Source organism: Muscardinus avellanarius (assembly GCF_963383645.1).
Source record: "Muscardinus avellanarius genome assembly, chromosome: 6".
NCBI classification, from domain to species: Eukaryota; Metazoa; Chordata; class Mammalia; order Rodentia; family Gliridae; genus Muscardinus; species Muscardinus avellanarius.
The window spans coordinates 133,831,839-133,848,253 of record NC_137791.1 but is presented as its reverse complement, the minus strand read 5'-3'; the positions used below and the strand labels follow the sequence as shown (position 1 = coordinate 133,848,253).

At 49.5% G+C, this 16,415-nt stretch overlaps 1 protein-coding gene across 1 annotated transcript in view; it reads right to left on the bottom strand.

Moving 5' to 3' along the window:
- The window catches only part of SLC2A9 (solute carrier family 2 member 9), a gene marked incomplete at both ends in the record, with an annotated part of 109,738 nt that overhangs the window by 20,489 nt on the left and 72,834 nt on the right, over positions 1-16,415 (bottom strand). The window contains 2 exons of the mRNA XM_080697274.1: positions 10,730-10,805; positions 12,253-12,354. Of these exons, the coding sequence (XP_080553400.1) occupies positions 10,730-10,805; positions 12,253-12,354 (178 nt within the window). The remainder of the gene's footprint in view (positions 1-10,729; positions 10,806-12,252; positions 12,355-16,415) is intronic.

The following is a 16,415-nucleotide window of genomic DNA, read 5'->3' as shown; positions in this document are numbered from 1 at the left end:
TTTCATGAGTGGGAACTTTATTAGGCTTTTTACAGGGACTTCCTTCCTTCCATCCACCCATTCTTCCTTCCTTCTATCCATCCATCCATCCATCCATCCATCCATCCATCCATCCATCTTTCCTTCCTTCCTTCTTTCCTTTCACTCTTTTCACTCTTTCTTTCTCTCTCTCTCTCTCTCTCTCTCTCTCTCTCTCTCTCTCTCTCTCTCCCCCCCCCTTTGGTTTGGTTTTTGTTTTATATTTTTATTTTTTGGTACTGGGGACTAAACCCAGGGGCATTCCACTTCCAAACTACAACTCAGCATTTATTTATTTACTTACTTGCTTATTTATTTGTTTATTTTATTGCTGCACTGTAGTCATACACCTTCATTGAGTACAAGATGGTAGAGGCACCCATGCACACATCACTCATTTAGCCCTTCCGCAATTCCCACCCCATTCCTTCCTCCTCTGTCCTTCTCATTACTTTTTATTTTGAAACAGGATCTTTCTAGGTTGCTGAGAGTTTTGCTAAGCTTGTCTTCCAACCTGTGATCCTCCCCCTTTTCTCATTCTCCCAAGTACTGGGAGTGCAGGCATTACTATAATACCCGCTTAGAGATGTTTTTTTAAAATGCATTTTTTAAAAACTTAGACCCTGCAAGTCCTGCATCTCACCCATGTGACCCTGGCTCAGAGAGGTGAACAGACTTGCCCAAGGTCACATGGCTGTAAATGAGGGCCTGGCCCTCAAACCTGGGGCTAGAAGAGAACAAAGTCCATAATTTCTCTACAACCTCAAGTGGCCCATCTTTGAAGCATGAAATAGCAGAAATGCCATCTCATGGTCTCCTGTTTTTCTCTCTTCATACACTTAGAATACAAGGAATGCTGTATAGACAGAATAATGTGCCTCCCACAAAGCCCAGGACCAGTCCCCAGACCACAAGGGCATGTGATCTTACGTGCCCATCACGTAAGATGTGGCTAAGTTTGAGAGAGTCCTGATGATTGGTGTCTTACACTGAAGTCTGGGGAGGTGGGTACTAGCTGTTCTGCCTCTTCTAGCATCAACAAGAGGGGTGCCCCGCTGTCCAGCCACACCCCTCCCCACTTTCGGAGTCACACCCCCAAGGCATGAAACCAATTCACCCAAGATCTCACTGCAAGCACCCCCCAGAGCCAGCCCAGTTTTCTCCAGGCCTGTACTTATTTAAGGCAGCAGAGGATGACTGTGCAGATGTGTGTGTGTGTGTGTGTGTGTGTGTGTGTGTGTGCGTGCGTGTGCATGCATGTAGACCTGGGTACAGGCATTCGTACTCAACTGTGTGATGGCTCTTTTGCCCACGATTCAATGTAGTAGACAACATTCTTTGTGGAATTAGAACCTGGCCCAGGGACTGTACATTGACATGGCACCCAAGGTCTCATGTGTTAGTGCTACCTGAGATGGGAAAGATGCATCTTTAGATGTTGCACTTTGTGTAGTGTGAACTCTGAGCACCAGTGGCTCTGATTGCCCTAACTTGGCATTTGGGTAACCTTTAGACAGGATGGCCAGGGGACTATATGCTTGGCCTTTGAGTCTACCTGAATGGATGGCCTAACTCCAGCAAGCCACCCGAGGAATAATGCACAAGTTACATAACCTCTCACCAGCTGTGAAATGAAGATGGTAATAGAATCAACCTCCTGATACGTCCTCATGATTAAGTAGAATAATCCCCGGAAGGGCTCAAAATCACACCTATTACACTGCCACTGCTTCTGAAGTCTTATATCATGCTATATTAAAATGTTAATCATGATTGTGTCTGGCTGGTGAGTTAAGATGTTCATTTTTCTCTTACAGCAGAGTTATATTTTAAGATCTTCTGTTGTATATGTGTATTACAATTGCTGGTTCAATTTTGTCTTCAAAATAAGATGTTGAGGTTCTAACCTTCAGTACCCGTGAACTGTGGCTTTATTTAGACAAAGGGTCTTTGCAGGTAATCAAGTTAAGATGAGACTCTGGTGAATTAGGGCAGAACTTAAATTCAGTGACTGGTGTTGTTAAAAGCACAGAGAGTTCTGAAGGACAGAGAAGATGGACGCAGATGCAGGCACAAGATGGAGGTAGAGGTTGGAGCAGGGCTAACAGAAGCCTAGGAGCACCATAGAGCCTTCCCTGGAGGGAATAAGGCCCGGAGGACAACTTAACTGTGGACGTCTTGTGTCCAGAGCTGTGGGAAATTGATTTCAAGTCACCTGGTTCCTTATAATCTGTTACAACATCCCTAGGGAATGAATGCAGTGACCTATATAGGGGAATAAAAAAGACCTCAAGTTATAAACAGAGAAAGGAACCTTTAAAACTAAGGAGTGTAAAGAAATATTTAAGCAAAACTGATGTGGTATAGTTTGAATCTTGAGTACCCCCAAAGACCCAAGAGTTGAAGTCTCGGTCCCCTGTTGGTGGTGCTATTGGAGGTTGTGGGAACTTTAGGAGAATAAGTCTGGTAGGTCTTTGGTTTATTGGGAGTATGCTCTTGAAGGGGATTGTGGGACCCTGGCCCCTTCCTTTTCCTCTTTTTTCCTCCAGGCTTGTTGTATTAGTGGTTTTGTTCTGGTTGATGCTCCCACCATGATGCACTGCCTGGCCACAGGCAGTCAAGCAATGATGAACTGATACCTTTAAAGCTGTGCGCCAACACAGACCTTTTGGCTTTATAAGTTTTCTGTCTCTGGTATTTTGTTATAGTGATGAAAAACTGACCAACACAGGTGTCAAAATAACCTCAGCCCTGAGCTGGCTTTTCTTTTCTTGCCCTGCCTTCCTCCAGTCTAATTTTCCATTTCTCACCCTGCTCTGGATCCCTCGGGGCTGGTATTGTGGCCCCCAGTCCTCTGGTTGGTCCTGTGCTGGTCAATAGGGGCCACTGGCAGGAGGTGAGAAGACTGGAGGGGAGGAGGTTGGGTCTCTCTAGTGACTTTGTAGCAGTTCTGGTCCAAAACAGGCCCATCTCTAGTCATCCTCCTGCGGGGCAGCCCCTCGCATACCTCGGCCTCTTTCTCAGCTACAGGCACACCAGCCTCCTGTCCCCTGTGTCTGCCTGGTTTGGGGATGGGGCAGCTTCCCTCTGCAGTGTGTGTCCGGTGCCTCTGTCTCTCTTTTACTGCTTCTCCTAAGCCTGTCCCGGCTCTATCAACAGTCCGATCATGCACCTCTCTCTAGCTGCAGCTGACTGGGCAGCAGGACCATCTCCTCTGGACCCTGGACCAGTGTCAACCTTATATCGTCTGTTAGAGCTCACAGAGGTCATCTTACAAGGCCAGAGTGTGGAGGCCAGATGTCTATTCTAGACAAGGGGTGCTGATAATCTACACTACACACCAGGGTGAACCCTCAACTTCTGTGTGAAGCCATTTTTTGAGACATTGGTGTGTCTCAAGCCATGGCAGCTAATTTCATTTTACAGGCTTTTGTTTTTTGAGAAATGATGTCTATGTTCCAACTGGATGTTGGGCTGTGTCTCTAAATTTATAGCTCTAATTATTTTAATACACACATACCTATTTCTTCTGCTTAATAATTTCTGCTTAGGAAAGTTAGATATTAATGTACCTGTCCTCCTATCTTGCATATAATTCTCCAACTCTAGAGGGGAGAAGGAGTTCCCTGACTTGATCAGCAGCTGAACTCTGGGCTATTTAATGCAATTGGGTAGAGACCAAGGCTGTGGGTAGGGTTCTCTCCCTTCTTTATTCATTCGTTCATGCATTCACTCATTCTTTCAACAAGTGGAAACTTGTTGAAAGTCTCAGCACCGTGCAAAGACACTTCCTGTGGTTGGCTCATGATGTGGTAACCAGTGTCCCAGCCCGTAGAGCCCGGCCTCCTGCCCTGAGCCTCAGCCAGACACTGAAGGCTCACCACCTCCAACCAAACTCCCTCTGAGGGCGGTGAACAGCGTCTCGAGCCTGCGGGGCCGGGAGGCAGAGGCTGGGCGGATCCAGGCTGACCCACTGCAAGATCTCTGTCCAGCCTCGCAGATGTGGCAGGGGTAAAAGGAATCACATAAACAACATGTGTGCAAACAGCAGGCACTCTGTGCACACGGGTCCCCTCTCCTGACACTGTGTGGAACAGCAACTGCCCACCCAGGTCTGTCGCCCCGTGGGCTCCTTCCTTCGGGATAGGGGATGCTCCTGATACCTTCTCCTGAGGTGTGGTGGGTGTGTGTCTAGAATTAACATCCAGCATGTTTTCACCCCCTTTCACCTGCCTCTCCTCCTGCCTCCCCATCCCAGATGCTCCTCCTGGGACACTGGGTACTGCCTGCCTCTGAGGACCTCACCGTGCTCCCACTGTGTGGGGCCCAGAGCCGGGCTGGGATTCTCCGACCCACTGTGGGAGGGTTCCTGTTGGCCTTGGCCAGCAGCTGGCACATGGAGGGCTTCTGCTCACACTGTCCCTCCCCTGCAGCCACCTACGTCAAGGGCCTCCCATGTTGGGCCATATATGGGTTAAAATGGACATGGGACGGGGCCGGAATGTAGCTGAGTGGCAAAGCGCCTGCTTTGCAGGTGCGATGCTCTGGGTTCGATTTCTGGTTCCAAAAAGACAAAAAAAAAAAAAAAAAAAAAAAGAACTTCTTAAAAACAAATGAACACGGGGTTCTGCAGCTCGTCTTCCTTGGGGCAGGGGCACTGCTGCTCATCTAATCTCCAGCTCCTGAACCCAGGCCTGGCACTGTGATATAATGAAGATGTCAAGATGTCTGGCACTGTGATATAATGAAGATGTCAAGATGTCTGGCACTGTGATATAATGAAGATGTCAAGACATTTGACCTTTGTTCTCAGGAGCCCTTTCCCAACACACCTGGGATTACGCTAATGAGGTAACTTGGGTGGGGCAGGCCCTTAGAAAGAGCCTGGGAGCCGGGCATGGTGGCGCACGCTTGTAATCCCTGCGCTTGGGAGGCGGAGACAGGAGGATCGCGCAGGTTCGAAGCCAGCCTCGCTGGCATAAGAGACCCTGTTTCCAAATAAAAATATAAAATAGGTCTGGGAGTGTAGCCCGGAGGTAAAAGGGTTTTCAGGAACCCCAGTACCATAAAAAAAAAAAAGAAAAAACAAAGAAAGATCCTGGGAGTTTTTTTCCCTTCTTAGAGGGCTGGAAACTCCAGCTCCTCCTCCTGACCTCTAGAGAGGTCTTATTTAATGACCTCCGGTGACCAATGATCAGATCAACCTTACCTACAGGACGAAGCCTCTGTAGAAAGCCCTACGAGAGGCTCGGGGGCCTTCCAGGTTGGCAGGTCATCAAGGTGTGAGGAGGGGGACACACCTAGAGAGGGCAGGGCAGGTCACCCCCACCCCACAACTCTTCCATCTGACAGACTTCAGGGTTATCCTTTACATTAAAGCTGTAATCCTACACAGAGCACGTTCGTGTGTGTGTGTGTGTGTGTGTGTCTGTGTGTCTGTGTGTTACTGGGGATGGAACCCAGGTACATTCTACCTCCGAGCTACACCCCCAGCCCTATTTTTTATTCTTTATGTTGAACAGGGTCTCCCTGAGTTGCAAAGGGCCTCACTAAGTAGTAGCTGAGGCTGTCCTCGAACCACAATCCTCTTGTCTCAACCTCCCAAACCCTGAGAGCACAAGCATGCACCACCACGCCTGGCAGGAGCACAGTCTTAAGTTCCATGAATCATTCTAGGAAACTATCAAACCTCAAGGGGTCTTTGGAATGCTCACATTTGTGCCTGGCATGGTAGAAGTGTGGGTCACCCGGGGACCCCACTTTCGGCTGACATGGGGTAATCTTGCAGGACGGAGCTCTTTAGCACGCGGCTTCTGCACTCAGTCTGGGTAGATGGTATCAGAATTCAATGGAATTGCTGCATACCCAGTTAGTGTTGGAGTTGGAGAAGTGATGTGGAATCTGGTGTCAGAAAAATACACACGTCTCTCGCCAGCGGCATGACAGAGAGATGGGTGTGGTGGCACACAATTGTAATCCCAGTACTTGGGAGGCTGAGAAAGAAGCACGTTTGCAGCCAAGCTTCAGCTACTAAGCAAGGCCCTCCGCAACTGAGACCCCGTTTCAGAATAAAGAATAAAAAATAGGGCTGGGTGTGTAGCTCAGCAGAAGAATGTCCCTGGGTTCAATCTCCAGAACCACACACACACACACACACACACACACACACACACACACACAAAGAAGTATGACAGAGAAGACCACACGCCACACGGCCGGACTCAGTGTGTGTGTGTAAAATGCACAGCCACGTGTGGGGGTGGGGTGGCCAGTGTCAGGCTCGGTGTTCAGCACCCAGGACACAGATGCTAAAGCTGCCCAGCACCTGGGCTCGTCCTTCTGCAATTTTTGTTTTGCTTATTTTGTTTTCTTTGCCTAGCAGTCTATATTCGAAAGAGAAGCCTCATCTAATGACGCAGATATTAACTGCTAGAGTCAATTGCTCCAGGGAAAAAGAATAGGAAAAGCCGTGGCCATCAGTCCTCTTGGTCAGTCATCTTTCTGTAGACTTATAGAACCCAGAACATCTGCTGAGCTTCTCCTAACATCAGAGTGAAGAACAGCGGAGCTGCTGTTTCAGGCCGGGCTTGGGTGAAGCGAGGCCCCTGGCCTGTCCCCCCCGCCAGGAGGCTCCATCCTCTGGGGTGCAAAGATTCTGATTGGCTATCACACCTGGCGACCACCCTTCCTTCAGTTTGCATGTGTCTTTCCCGCCTAGACAGAATCACAAACTCCCCTCCGACATCTTTACTAGGGCACAGACACATAGTCAGGCCTTAGTGAGAGTTTTTAAGCTGAAAAGGCCGTGCCTTCAAGGATCTCCTCTCTGACACAGCGCTCCCTCCTTCCCTGGGCCTCTTCTGTGACAACTCTCTGCTGCTGCCTGGGGCTAAGCACACATGTAAGCTCTGAGGTAAGAAGCTGCCTTTCTTGGTTGGCTTCTTTCTATCACCTAATTTCAACTCCCTGTCAAATCTTTAAACGGGTCTGCTCATCTGAGCTCATCTGGGATACAGCCGCAGGCAAACTCCCGGCTGTCTCCCGGGAGGCCCAGGCTTCTCACTGAATCCTGGAGACCAGCTTCAGGAGAAACCCTGGCTGCATCCTCAGGCCTCTCTGAGCCCTGTTCTCAGCAAGGCTCCCCTGGGGATTTGCTCCTCCCTGTTCCCTTGGGAGGGCAGGGATGACCTCAGGGTCCAAGTGGCAGGGTGGTTCCCGGGGTCTTGAGCTGCTGTGCTGTGGATGTGAGTTTAGCGATACCCACAAATCCTGGTCAACCTGTGGCTAAGGTGGTGGCTAGCAGGGGAGGCCTGGCTGCTGTGTGAGCCCAGGAAAGCTGAAAGCAAAGGAGAGGAGGTGGCTAATCTGTGACGGTGCTGCAGGAGCCTCCTGGGGAGAGAATCTCTGAGGCACTGGCGGGGATCCCAGCCTTGAAATCCCTGGAGACGGAGCAGCCCGCGCACGATGACAAGAGAGCCATGTTTGCAAACACCGGGAGGGGAACTCATTGCCACAGAATTGGGAGGGCTCGGGAACCAAAGAGAAGGCGAAGCTCTGTGTCCTGGGCAGCGATGCCCTCTGGGTGGGCGTGCGGAGGCGGCAAACCTGGCTTATTTGTGTAAAAGGGTGAGGAGAGAGGCCAACCTTTGTTTTGAGACATAGTGCTGACATTTATCATTCTTGGGAATGCAGTTGTGATGGCAACAGAACCCAAGAAGCACTGAAGTCAGGCCACCAAGCACCGAATTCTCTTGTCACGGGGCGGTGTCCCGGGACCCTTTGCAGGGGTCCCTGCCTGGCTACCTCAACGGAACTCTTCCAGGAAGCCTGGCTGGTGTCTTGGCCACTGGCTGTCAGTCTGACTGCAATTTCGCACTCCCAGACAGCAACAGGGTTCAGAATGAAACTGAAAAGCTTCATGCGACAGCCCAGGCCTGGGGGTCTGCCCTAGGGCATATCTGACGCTTCTTCTAAGCCTCACTGTGCTCTGGGCAGCGGCTCTTGCCTGCATCACCCAGGGGTCCCGACTCAGCTGGCATCCGTGAGGCCTGGCCGAGGACACCATGCTACTTACTCCCAAGTCCTTGAACTAGGCTGCAAAATCATGCGTGTTAGAAAATACTGGGCCTGAGGCCTCACCCCAGAGATTACGACTCGGTAACCTTGGAGGTAGCCGGGGATCCTTTTCAAAGGTGTCCCAGGCCTGGCAACGTTGCCCCGATGTTGACCCTATACTACTTCTTTTGCTGTTCTGGCAGTTTTACTGGTGGCTTCTGCTGTCTGGAAACCAAGCCCTTTTTTTTTCTACCTCATAAGCTCTTTCCCTCTCTTCTTCCAAGTATCAAACCTGAGGGACTATAGTATGGATTGCAATTTTTTTTTCAAAAGATAGCTAATCTTCTGCAAAAGATAGGTAGTCTATTAAGCTTTTCCAGACATTTGGTCTCCGACATACACTTTTTTTTTTTCCTTTAAAGTATAAAAGCCATTCATTGTGCAGAGGCAAAATGGGCCAGGGGACAGATCTGACCTGTGGAGTATAAAGTTATCTGTGTGGTAGTGAGTTTCCTATCAGCAGAAGCCATCAAGCCATGGCTGGAGGAGTTTATAACAGGAAAACCACGGCTGGGCCAAGCTTCTAATGAATGACGGGACTAGAAAACCTTTGTGGCCTTTTCCAGACCTGAGAGACCTAAACTCCCGTTTACTCCGGCTCCCTGGAATGCTCTCTCACTTGCTGTGTGAACTCTGGGGTCCCCTCCAGCTCCGACATGGCGCCTGTTCACAGTGAAGCTCTGCAGGTGTTGACACAGCCGTCATATCCACACCAGGCATTACAATTTGAGAATCTGATTTAAGAGACAAAGACCGAGCGAGGCTGCTTCAGACTGGAGCAGGGTCAGCAGGAACTCTGGCGTTTAAAATCTCCAAGTTCGAGCCGGGCGTGGTGGCGCACACTTGTCATCCCAGCATTTGGGAGGCTGAGACAGGAGGATCGCAGTTCGCGGACAGCCTCAGCTACTTAGTGAGGCCCTCCGCAACTCAGTGAGACCCTGTTTTGAGATGAAAAATAGGGCTGGGTGTGTAGCTCGGAGGTAGAATGGTAGAATGCCTCTGAATTCCATCCTCAGTACCGCAAGAAAACCCCAAAAACAAAAAATCTCCATGTTCACCTTCAGCCAAGGAGACCCCTCGCGGCTAGACTCAAATGGCAACAGTATATCTTTCCATGCACAAGCAGGACCCAAGTAGGAGGAAGAGGACCCCGCTCACCCCCACGTAGAAGCAGACCTTCCTCCTCCTACTCAGAATTCTCTGGATAGCCCTTTCTCCTCTAAATAGTTTTTAACCTTGCAAGTCAAATCAAAATGGGCCTAATTCTCAATTATTACCAAACAGCTAATGAGCTTCAGCCAGATTCATGTCTAGGAGTTAAGATCATAGATCCTAAGGCAAGAGCACAAAGATTCAAACCTAGCTTTACCCTTAGCTGTGCACCTTAGGGAAAGTAATTAGTCGGAACTTGGGGTTTTTTTTTTTTTTTTCATCCATAAAATGGAAAGGGAGGCCAGGCTATTCTGACCCATGCTCACAGGGGCCCCTGGTGGGGTGGCGGTCAGGGGCTGGGCCTGGAGCCCGTGCCCCTTCACCTAATCGCCCTCCAAGTCGCCCCCCATCTCTGTCTTCTCAGGACCGCCATGAGCCTCGATGCGACTTGGACATAGAACGTTCCCTGGAAAAGCAGGTGCTGGTGATGCAAAAATGTTCAGAGGTGAAGTCACTGAACCGCGAGGGTTTTAACCCCATCGGTGCACAAGTCCATGGTAGATTCATACTTTGAATGCTTTATTCAGAGGTAACTTAGCAGGTAGGCGTGGGTGGAGAAGGTAGGTCACTGAGGTGTGGCTTTGGGGACCACATGTGTCCCTTCTGTCGCTGAGTGTCTGGTCTCCATGATGTGAGGGCAGTGTCCCTTCCTGCACCCTGCTGCCGCCGCCATCTATGCCTCTGACCTGAGCCTCAATACTCTTTCCTCCTCTACGTTGTTGTTGTCAGGTGTTTTGGTTACAGCCTTAAATGAGTTACACATACCAAGTCCTTAGCAGAATAGCGCATGCACTGGGGGTTAGGATGTCTTGGACATCAGTACTCCATCGTCCACACTAACCCACAACTTCTCTGTGGCGCTGTCTGTTCTTGGTGATCTTCGATTCATCAGAGACCAGTGCTCACAGCTCTCACAACATATTGTACATTATCACCCCTCCCATCTCTGCTGAGCACGTTACCTCCTGCCACCAGCTGGTGGAGCGAAGGCAGCCCACATCATTTATTATGACTACTACTACTACTATTATTATTATTATTATTATTATTATTATTATTATTTTGGTACTGGAGATTGAACTCAGAGGAGTTCTAACTCTGAGCCACACCCTCAGCCCTACTTAATTTTAAGTTTGAAACAGATTCTCACTAGGTTGCTGAGTTTTGCTACATTGTGGAGGCTGTCCTTGAACCTATGATCCTCCTGTTTCAGCTTCCCAAGCACGAAAATTATAAGGGAGTGCCACCATGGCCAGCTGCCCACAGGAACAAAGGGCAGGCTTTGCTTCTCTCTGGGCCCTGGGCTCCCCATGGTACAAGGAAAGCCCCCCAGTTGGTGGGGCCATGAGCCCTGGTCTGAGCACAAGGAAGAAGGGCGCCTTACCTGGCCCGCTGCAGAAGGAAGCAATGATGGCCAGGATGCACAGGGTGCTCAGGTAGGGGATCCAGGGGGCGTGGTCCTGTGGGGAACAGAGATGTGGCTGGTGAGTAAGGACCCGGGAGGAGGGGCCTTAGCTCCTCCTCAGTGCATCAGCGTGACCCTGGACGGGGCACTTTGCACCTGAGTCCCAGTGCCAAGGTTCATGTCAACCATGGAGAAATTGATGACTTCCCCGTAGGTTCACCTGCTGATTTCACAGATGCAGAAAGGCAAGGAGCTGATGTCTGTACAGAGATCAGTCTTCCTGTGGCATCAGGTAGGGGTAAATAAATGACTCACTTGTGCAGACTGAGTGCTTTATCTGAAGCAGGCAATTGGAGAAGTTTTTAAGGGCATTATCACACTCAGAAAAAAATCTCTCTTAGTTATCACTCTTATTATGGGAAGCACCGTATTTATACCTCCACATCCCACAAAGTATGGGGGAAGTGAATTCGTGTTGTGGAGTCTGTCTGGTGGGCAGGGGTCCCCGTGCCCCCAGCACCTCGTCTCTGACAGCCAAGCTATTGTGCACCACGCTAGCTACCACTGTCTCCTTCTAGAATTGCCTGGAACACTAGGACACTTGGCAGAGGATCAGTATGCAGGACTTTGAATATTTAGATTCAGTCTTGGCAACTGTCAGGATTGACCCATTGCTGCACCCTCGGTGTCGAGATGGGGTTGAGATGCCTACTATGTGCTCAAGTAGCTTGGCTTGTCCTGTGCAGTCCAGGGGCAATAGGAAAAAAGATAATGGATGGGGGTTGGAACCCCAGGTCCTGGGGTCTGACCTCAGCTCTGCTGTCATCTTGCTGTGTGGCTTTGGGCAGATTATTCACTTATATTTGTGTCTTAGAGTCCTTTCCTCCATAAGAGGAGAAAATACTGAATTGTAAGGGTGCAGAATCTGGCCATCCTTCGGCTCAAACAAACATCTGTTGGGCAGTTGTTCCATGGGCTTGAAGTGCCTTTTCTCATTTCCCTCTCACAGCATCCCAGGATACAAAAACAGCTGTCCTGTGATAGAGACGGGCCCCTGACACAGGTCTGGTACATGGCTCGCCATCATCTCACAGTGAGTAAGTGGAGAAGCCGGAGGAGGGCAGGGCTCTGCTCCAGGAAACACAGGGACAATCGGGAGGCACCAGATTGCAGTGTCGGACGCCTGTGCGGAAGGGACCTCTTGGGGGGCATCTCGTGCAATCTTCTCTACTCCGCAGATGGGTAAACTGAGGTGCAGAGAGGTGAAAAAGCTTGCCCAAGATAATCAGCAGCAGTGAAAGGACCAGAAATCGGGTCTCTGGTCTCTGAGTCCTAGGACCCATCACCAAAGCCAGCCAGCAGCTTTGGAGCTGGGATGCCCAGCGGAGAGCTGTCGCGTAGAGTTGTCTGTGGTCAGGATGCACCCCAACAGCCCCGAAGCGATGCAGCCAGAGCCAGCCCGTGCCAGCTTCCCTCAAGGTGTGGCAGGGGCACCCTCTCACCTGCAGCGTCAGTGTGACGGTGAGGGTCCCAAAGAAGACGGCCATCAGCCCGAAGCCACCGATGAGAAGGGGTCTCCGTCCCAGGCGCTCGATGACCAAGCCCTAGTCCAGGGCAAGGGAAAGGGGGGCATTATTATTCCTCTGCTAGCAGCAAGAGGAGGAGCCCTGACTCTGGAAACCAGCACTAGAGGCTTGGCTCCAGACTGGATTTAGCCCTGAGAGCCCCAACCTCAGTCCAAGGAGCAAGGGTCTCTATGAGAAAGAAGAAAGGGGGCGAGAGAGTAGCCATTCCCAAGAACCTGCCATGAGCATTCCTGTTCTCCCCTCCTTCTCGCCCTCCTCAGGGCGGAGCCCTCTGCTAGCAAGTCTGGAAGAAGGGCTCCTCCTGTGGAGCCAGCCTGCCGCGGAGGCAGTCCTCCACATCTTTAGGGTGTAAGTTTCTCAGTGGCAGACACCCAAGCCTGGGCACAGAGCAGGAGCGGGTGGAGAATGTTCTGCCTGTGTCCGGGGTGTGCAATTCGCAAGACTCATGTTATGCAGCCCCTGGGGCCACAACCTCCCACCCAGCTTCCCTCCTTGCAGAGAGGTCAGTGACCCCATCCAGGGGACCTCCGGGGACCTCTCAGCTGAGTGAAAGCATAGCCCTCAAATGAGCTCCTTCAATGCCAATGACCGAGCCAGCCATGGAGGCACATGCCTGTAACCCCAGGCTTGGGAGGCTGAGGCAGGAGGATCACAGGTTTGAGGCCAGCCTCAGCAACCTAGAGCGAGCCTCAGTAACTTTGTGAGACCTTGTTTCAAAGTGTAAAAAAAATAAAGAATAAAAAAATAGGGCTAAGGTGTAGCTCAGAGGTAGAATGCCCAGGGCTCAAGCCCCGGTACCAATAAGTACTTGCACTTGTGCACAGCCCCCCCACCACCCCAGCCAATGTCCTTGGTAAGTAGTGATTGGAGCCAAGTGTCAGAGGGGAGATTGGGATTTGGATTCTGGTTTTGTCACCTTCCAGGAGTGTGGATGTGTTACTTTACTACCCAAAGACCCTTTACTGTAGCGGGAGGAACAAAACAACCCCCACGAGGTGTCCAGAGCATTATCTGGTCAAAGATTCATGGCCAAAGATCTTCCCTGCCAGTGCTAGTTATGCTAATGAGAAAACTGAAGTAATCTACAAGTTCAGCAACAAGCAGATTGGTAGAAATAAATACTGGAGCCATCTAGATGACAGGATGTAGGAACTAACATACTTCAAACGAATTTTTAGATAACTTGGGGAAATGATCCGGTTATAATTTTAAATAAGAACAGGTCATAAGACTACATGTATTTATATATGTGGTTATATAAACTAAAATTATGTCAACCTAATATACCCTGAAAAATATATTTATTTATTTATTTATTTTTTGGTGGTACTGGGGTTTCTGGAAGCCCTTCTACCTCCGGGCTACACTCCCAGACCTCTTTTTACATTTTTATTTGGAAACAGGGTCTCCTAAGCCAGCGCACGCGGCTGGCTTCGAACCTGTGCGATCCTCCTGTCTCTGCCTCCCAAGCGCGGGGATTACAAGCATGCCCACCACGCCCGGCCTTGAAAAAATATATAGGAAAATAGTTTTTAATGGCTAACTCTGGTTGGGGGAATATATGATTATTATTGTACTTATTTATTTTTTCAGCTTTCCAAGTTGAGCTTTTTTACTTAAAAATATTAAAACATAGCGTTAGCGTATGGGGATGCAAACCCTCTCTCCAAGTCATAAGCCTTTGTTTTTCCTTATCATTATTGATTTTTAACGTCTATACTGGCTACAATCTAAGGATGTCATAGAGGTGGTCTGGAGAGGGGGAGGGGAAGAGGGAGGATAATTGAAGGAATTACTTCCATGGACATTGGATACATAAGTGAGACTACCAACATCAATCTCAGTGCCCTGTATGGGGAAGGAGGGGAGTGGGAAGGGAGCCGGGAGAACCCTCTCCAAGTGCTGCGTGCGTGTATGTTACTATCACTATGATTTACATTATGTGATGAGACTATAATTCACTAATAAAAGCATATAAAAATAAAATAAATTTAAGGCCGCTCATGACTGCAAAATGTGGGAAATCTGCCTCGTGAGCATCTTAGACGAGCTGGATCCCCAGGACCCAGTCCTGAAATGACTACAGAAATGACCAGATGGGTGTCACATCCTGGAGACATCTCACACCATATCAATCTGCGTTACATTGTTACACGCATACCGACACATGTTACATCACTACAGTGGTATATAGAGTCACAGTTACCCTGAGATCAAAGCCTTACACTGTTACTGAGATTAATGCATCTCATGGTTACACCGAGAATAGCGTGTATTCTACTGTCACATGGAGATAAGCACACGTTACAATATTACACTGAGCTTAGGTTGTGTTCTGCCGAGACCAGCATGTGTTACACCGCTACCCTGAAATTCCTAGATACTGGTTACTGATTTCAAAGTTTTGAGGATTTCCTTTAACAGAGTCCTAGGCTGGGCCGGGGGTTAATCAGTGATGGAGCCCTTGCCCCACGTGCTGGAGAAGCAAAAGTTCCATCAAGTGAGTTTCCTATTAATCACAGCGTTTGAGTCTTGTGCCCAACCCAGCTGAGAACCATTATTTTACACCAAGATGTCCACGTTCGGGGCTTTGCTGGCTTTCTGTTCCATTCCACTAAAGTCTCTGGGTGAACCAGTAATGCGAACTAAGCTCAAGTCGGAATGTTCTCTTCTCAGCTGTGGAAGCGGTTTCTAAAGACGGTCCAGTAGAGCCTGAGGAAACCTCTTTGGACGAGAAAGAAGGGACGGACCAGCCCTTCTGGGAGACAGCAGCGGCTCCTCCCTGCCCTGCTTCGGGCCCCATGAAAGCTCAGCCTGTCGCCAGGGGGCATTTTCGCTCAACACTGAAGTCCTCAGTGCGGACGTTAACTGAAGACAGCAGCCGCTGCTGAAGGCCACTGGTGTCAGTTGGGGACCAGCCGCCAGCTCCGAATGCTTCCAAGAAGCCCCGCTGGGGACTCTCGGGTCACTGTCCCTCCCCACAGCCGGGACCTCTGCTGGCATAAATGATGCAACTATTTTTTTTTTCTGGGTAAAATTTTAACAGTTAAATTTATCGAGGTATTGGTTTTTTTTCAGGAAAACATCCTTGTTTTTCTCTCAGTTTGATTTTTTGACAATTTTTATACCCGATGGCCACAACTACAATTAAGAAGATGGCCATTGTAAGGTGGGAGGGTGCAGAGGGTCTGTTGAGAGTCACAGCTACAGCTCTGTGGTTCTCACAAGCACCGCTGGGCCAAGATAAACACAGGGCGGTCGGACCCAGTCTAAGGGACAGTAATCAAAAGCAAGAAAACAGTCACGAGGGGGAATATTCCAACCGGACCATGAAGGTCAGCCTGTACCACCTGTGAGCAGCCGAGTCTGACTATCCCAAACCAGGCACTATCCCCGCCCTTATTCCCTGGATCCAAAAAGTTTTCACTTCCCCCAAGTGAAAGGTCTCCCGGACAACTCAGAGGCTTAACTTTGCCTGCAATAATTTTTCCCTAATTGGATTGGCCCTGGGGCCTCCGCCCATCACTCCAGAAAATTCTCTTGTGTTCCTTCTCTCCGCCTCAGTCAACCACTGATCTTTGCAGCAATAGGATTAGATTTACTATTTCAAGAGTTTTTCAAAGTTGGGCATGGTGGCACACACTTGTAATCTCAGTGTTTAGGAGGCTGAGACAGGAGGATCGCAGTTCACGGACAGCCTCAGCTACTTAGTGAAGCCCTTTGCAACTCACTGAGACCCTGTTTCAAAATAAAGAATAAAAAATAGAGCCGGGGGCGGGTGTGTGGCTCAGAGGTAGAATGCTCCTGGGTTCCATCCCCAATACTGCAAAAAAAAAAAAAAAAAAACAAAACAAAACAAAACTTCCTGCTGCTCATGATAATGCTTTGGGAGTTTCATCCTGGCTTGATGCATGTCAACACTTGCTTTTTATCTATTGCCTGGAATACCTGATTCTCCAGCTACCAGCTGGTGGGCACCTGGTGGTGTCCAGTTTGGAGTTCTGACTAGTAAAGCGACTCAGTAGCCAAAGCTCTCTGCAGACGTGGGCTTTGGTCTTGCTTGGGTGAACACAGCTGAG